General features: G+C 48.0%; 1 protein-coding gene across 1 annotated transcript; it reads right to left on the bottom strand.

Annotated features, from left to right (window-relative positions):
* Positions 1-725: 725 nt before the first annotated feature.
* Positions 726-3,014, bottom strand: LOC114795936 (forkhead box protein G1-like). The gene has a single exon (XM_028989689.1). It carries the CDS (start codon positions 2,785-2,787, stop codon positions 1,873-1,875), a length of 915 nt encoding a protein of 304 aa, XP_028845522.1. The 5' UTR covers positions 2,788-3,014; the 3' UTR covers positions 726-1,872.
* Positions 3,015-3,867: the final 853 nt, after the last annotated feature.

Here is a 3,867-nt window from a genome sequence, read left to right as displayed (position 1 = left end):
AACAAAAAATAACACAATGAAGTAGAAAATGTGATAAAATGCAGCAGTTGTGTGATTTCGACTGTCACTGGATGGTGAGTTTTTTTTTTCCTGAACGGACAGTCACGTGTCTAGAATGAGTCGCCGGAATGTTCTCAATAAAATAAAACCGTCTTTTTTATACTGATGGTTGATTTATTGTTGTGTGTAATTGTGTTCATTAAATAATAGTTTCTAGACTTCACTTTAGTCAGTCGACAACAGGTAGAAACGACCCTGGGGTCAGTAGCTTTTAATCGTCATTTATCTGTTCTATCTCGATATTTAAATACTACAACTCAATCAGGTTTTTGTCTCGAGTTTATTCTTTTTAATTAATTCTTCGTATTCAAACGAATTTACATTCACATCAAATTCAAAATTGAGCTATTTGGGTTTTAATTTCTGTGCGTTGTGCGTTTTCTGTGCATTTTAATTTAAAGAAAAGTACTGGCTTCATTTTCCAACGAACAACAACAACAATATAATCGTTTCAACTAATATTATTATTATTATTAGCTGCCTATATAATTATTTTTCTATTAATTCCAGTTTTGACCGAATTGCTACAAATACAAACTGCCAAACCCGTTTCCAGCATTTATAAGGTAAAATGTACTGAATTCAGCTTCTACAAAAACCTAAATACATTTTTTTTTACTTTTAGTTGCAGAAAGTACAAAACAAATGACATCACACAATGTATATACATTTATGAATTTTTATTAAGTAAAAAAAGTCAATAATTCTGCATGGTATTATATTTCGATTCGGTTTCTGCGTTCTGGAAAACGCAGCATTATCTAATAACCAGTATAGGTATTATAATAACTTTTTACTCTTCTCCCAAATGCCCGTAAAATAAGAAGGGACGTGAAATGAAGAGCAGGACCCAGCATGGGCCTGCACCAGACTTTTAGCGCTTAATTCATATTTCTTTTCTTGACAATCATTATAATTTTAATACTTTATACTTTTTGAAAACGTACATAAACAAACAAAAAAATAACACAATTGCAAATTGCAATAATGACAAACTAGAGCGCGACTGAAAGTGCAGAACTGGGGTTAACAACAGAAAAAAAATAAAGAAAGAAAGAAAGACGGGTGAGGAGGTGAAGTTCGAGCAACATCGCCAGCTCTCCTGCCACGCACGTCCTCCAGGAGCGTGGAAAGGTCCCGCCACGCGGAGCCGAGGAGCAGAAAACGGGCCGCAACCTGAGATGGTTTTGTCTTTTTATTTCCGCGTGTTTGACCCTGATTTGTTTTTAAGGCGCTTTTCCACACACACACACACACACACACACACACACACAACAACAAAAAAATTGATCAGTGTTCACATAAATAATTGATGCGCTACGCGGCTCGGTTCTAATGCATACAATGACAATAACGGTTTAAATACATTTGGAAATAAATATAAAAGATAAATTAAACTAGCACTGGATTATTCACGCAAGCTATAAATATGAGATAGAGCGTCACCTTTGGCAACTCTAGATTCAGATTTTTTTTTTTTTTTTACCCTAAAGGTAGCAAACTCTCCATAAATACGTCCCAGCATGGACCTTCTGCGCGGCGGGTTATGACGTGTTATAACCCACCAGAGGCCGAAATGGAGGCTAATGATGGCGCCTCCACTGCGCGCGCACACACACACACACACACACACACACACACACCAGGTCTCAGGTGCAGCTCTTACGATAAAAAATATTCCTGTTTTTTGAAGTCGGTACGCCGAGTTCAATAAATAGTGAAATAAAGCCAACGCTGCGGTTTAATGTAAAGTAAGGAGAATGGTGGCGGTGGCGGGGAGGAGGAGGAGGAGGATGGGGATGAAGGAGCCCCTCATGTTAAGAAGGCGTCCTGCGCCGCCCGCTTCTGGTGGCTCAGGACCCCCGGGAAGCCCCCGCAGGGCCCCGCGGGGCCGAACGAGCCGCCGGCGGCCGCGGCGGGGACCCCGAAGGCCGGCGCTCCGGGCCCCTGCTGCAGCGGCGCCGGGTGCGGGTGCGGGTGCGGGTGCTGGCCCCCCGACACGAAGTATCCGTACGAGTTGGGCTCCACGCCGGGCAGCAGGGGCCCGTAGCCGTGGCCCTGGTTGAGGAAGCCGGGCGCCGCGCCGCCGTAGGCCGGCGGGTGGAGCGACAGGAACGGCGACAGCTGCCAGTACAGCGGGTTGCTCGGCCGCTCGCCGATCCCGTGCAGGCCGAGCGGCGCGAAGCGGAGGCCGCGCTTCATGGCCAGCTTCCCGCGGGAGGTGGCGGAGCGGCGGCGCAGCTTGCCCGTGGTGCCGCCGATGAAGACGTCGTCGCTGGACGGGTCCAGCATCCAGTAGTTACCCTTGCCCGGGTCGTCGTAGTGGCGCGGCACCTTGACGAAGCACTTGTTGAGGCTGAGGTTGTGGCGGATGGAGTTCTGCCAGCCCTGCTTGTGGTCGCGGTAGTACGGGAAGTTCTTCATGATGAACTCGTAGATGCCGTTGAGGGTGAGCCGCTTCTCGGGACTCTGCCGGATGGCCATCATGATGAGCGCGTTGTAGCTGAACGGCGGCTTGTCGGCTTTCTTCCCGCGCTCTTCCTCCTCCAGCTCCTCCTCCTCCTCCTCGCCCTTCGGCTTGTCCGCCGCGGCCGGCGGGGACCCGGTGTCGGCCTCGGTCTCGGCGGGCTCCGGGGACTTGTCCGGGTTCCTGTCCGGGAGCAGCAGGCTCTTGATGCTGAACGACGTGGACCTGTGGACCGCGGCGGGCTCCTTCTGGTCCCCCATACCGGGCAGTGGTGCAGCGGGAGAGCGGAGATCCGTCAGGGCATCGCACGCCGGACCGGGGGGGCAGAGCGACGCCGGGTAATTAAGGAGGTTTCCGTCTTATCGGCGCATCACGGGAGGGGGCGGAGCCTGGAGCGCAGCGTCGACGCGCAAATCCGCCCGAGGCGATGCATATTCATATCTTCAACGCACTCACCTTTTACCTCCTCCCTCCCTGCATCCCTCCTTCTTCCTCTGTGCGTGTGAGTGTGTGTGTGTGTGTGTGTGTGTGAGAGAGAGAGAGAGACCACGTGCCCACGGATCTTCCCCACAATGCAACAGTAACGACTCGAGACGGTTTCCTAGAAGTTAATTAGATAAAATAAATCAGCGTTCAGTCTGATGCCAAGCAGTTTTCCAAAGAAAATACGCCGAATAGAGCTTGGCTGAATAAATATTTTACAGTACACACACACACACACACACACATATATAAACCAAAAGTTCTGTTAAGAGTGTGCTAGTGTAGGTAGTGGATATGTGGTCCAGAAGGTGGGGGGTAAAATATGTAGAGTGGGAGGAGTCAGGCGATACATTAAACAAAACAATGTTTGTTGGTTTATGTAAATACTTTGGCATCTCTGTATTAATGTAGATATTGGGGTACGGCATGTGATGAGATTAACAATGAGCAATTATACTTTCTCGTCCTCAAAGCCATTTCTATGTTAAAAAAAAACGAATTTCATAGATTCTTTTTCTATGCATGGAATTATTCTCTCTGTTTTAATATAGCGTGATATACACCACGGAGGAGCCGACAAACTTCTTCACCACCGCCCGGATTACAGCAATTAAAGCTGAAACAAAAGCCCCTGTTGTCAAAATATGAAATGTAAGCTATTTAAGATGGTGGTTTAACCCCAGATTAAGCGCCGGAGGTTCCTCTAAACATGAACTGCTCCGGGATCCTGCCCAGCTCTGGTCACGTGTTGTGCGTTTCGGCCTCAGCTGAATAACAGGAGGGGGAACTTGTTGGATTTTTGCTCTGTGTCTGCACACGTCTGCAGGCACGACCTTTTATACGCAGCAAACTGCCGG

This window comes from Denticeps clupeoides, chromosome 8 (genome assembly GCF_900700375.1).
Source record: "Denticeps clupeoides chromosome 8, fDenClu1.1, whole genome shotgun sequence".
NCBI classification, from domain to species: Eukaryota; Metazoa; Chordata; class Actinopteri; order Clupeiformes; family Denticipitidae; genus Denticeps; species Denticeps clupeoides.
The sequence above is the reverse complement of the archived record's forward strand: the minus strand, read 5'-3'. Positions and strand labels throughout refer to the sequence as shown.

Bases quoted from the DNA above. Each gene is read 5' to 3' on its own strand.
- LOC114795936 (XM_028989689.1), bottom strand. From the start codon at position 2,787: ATGGGGGACCAGAAGGAGCCCGCCGCGGTCCACAGGTCCACGTCGTTC.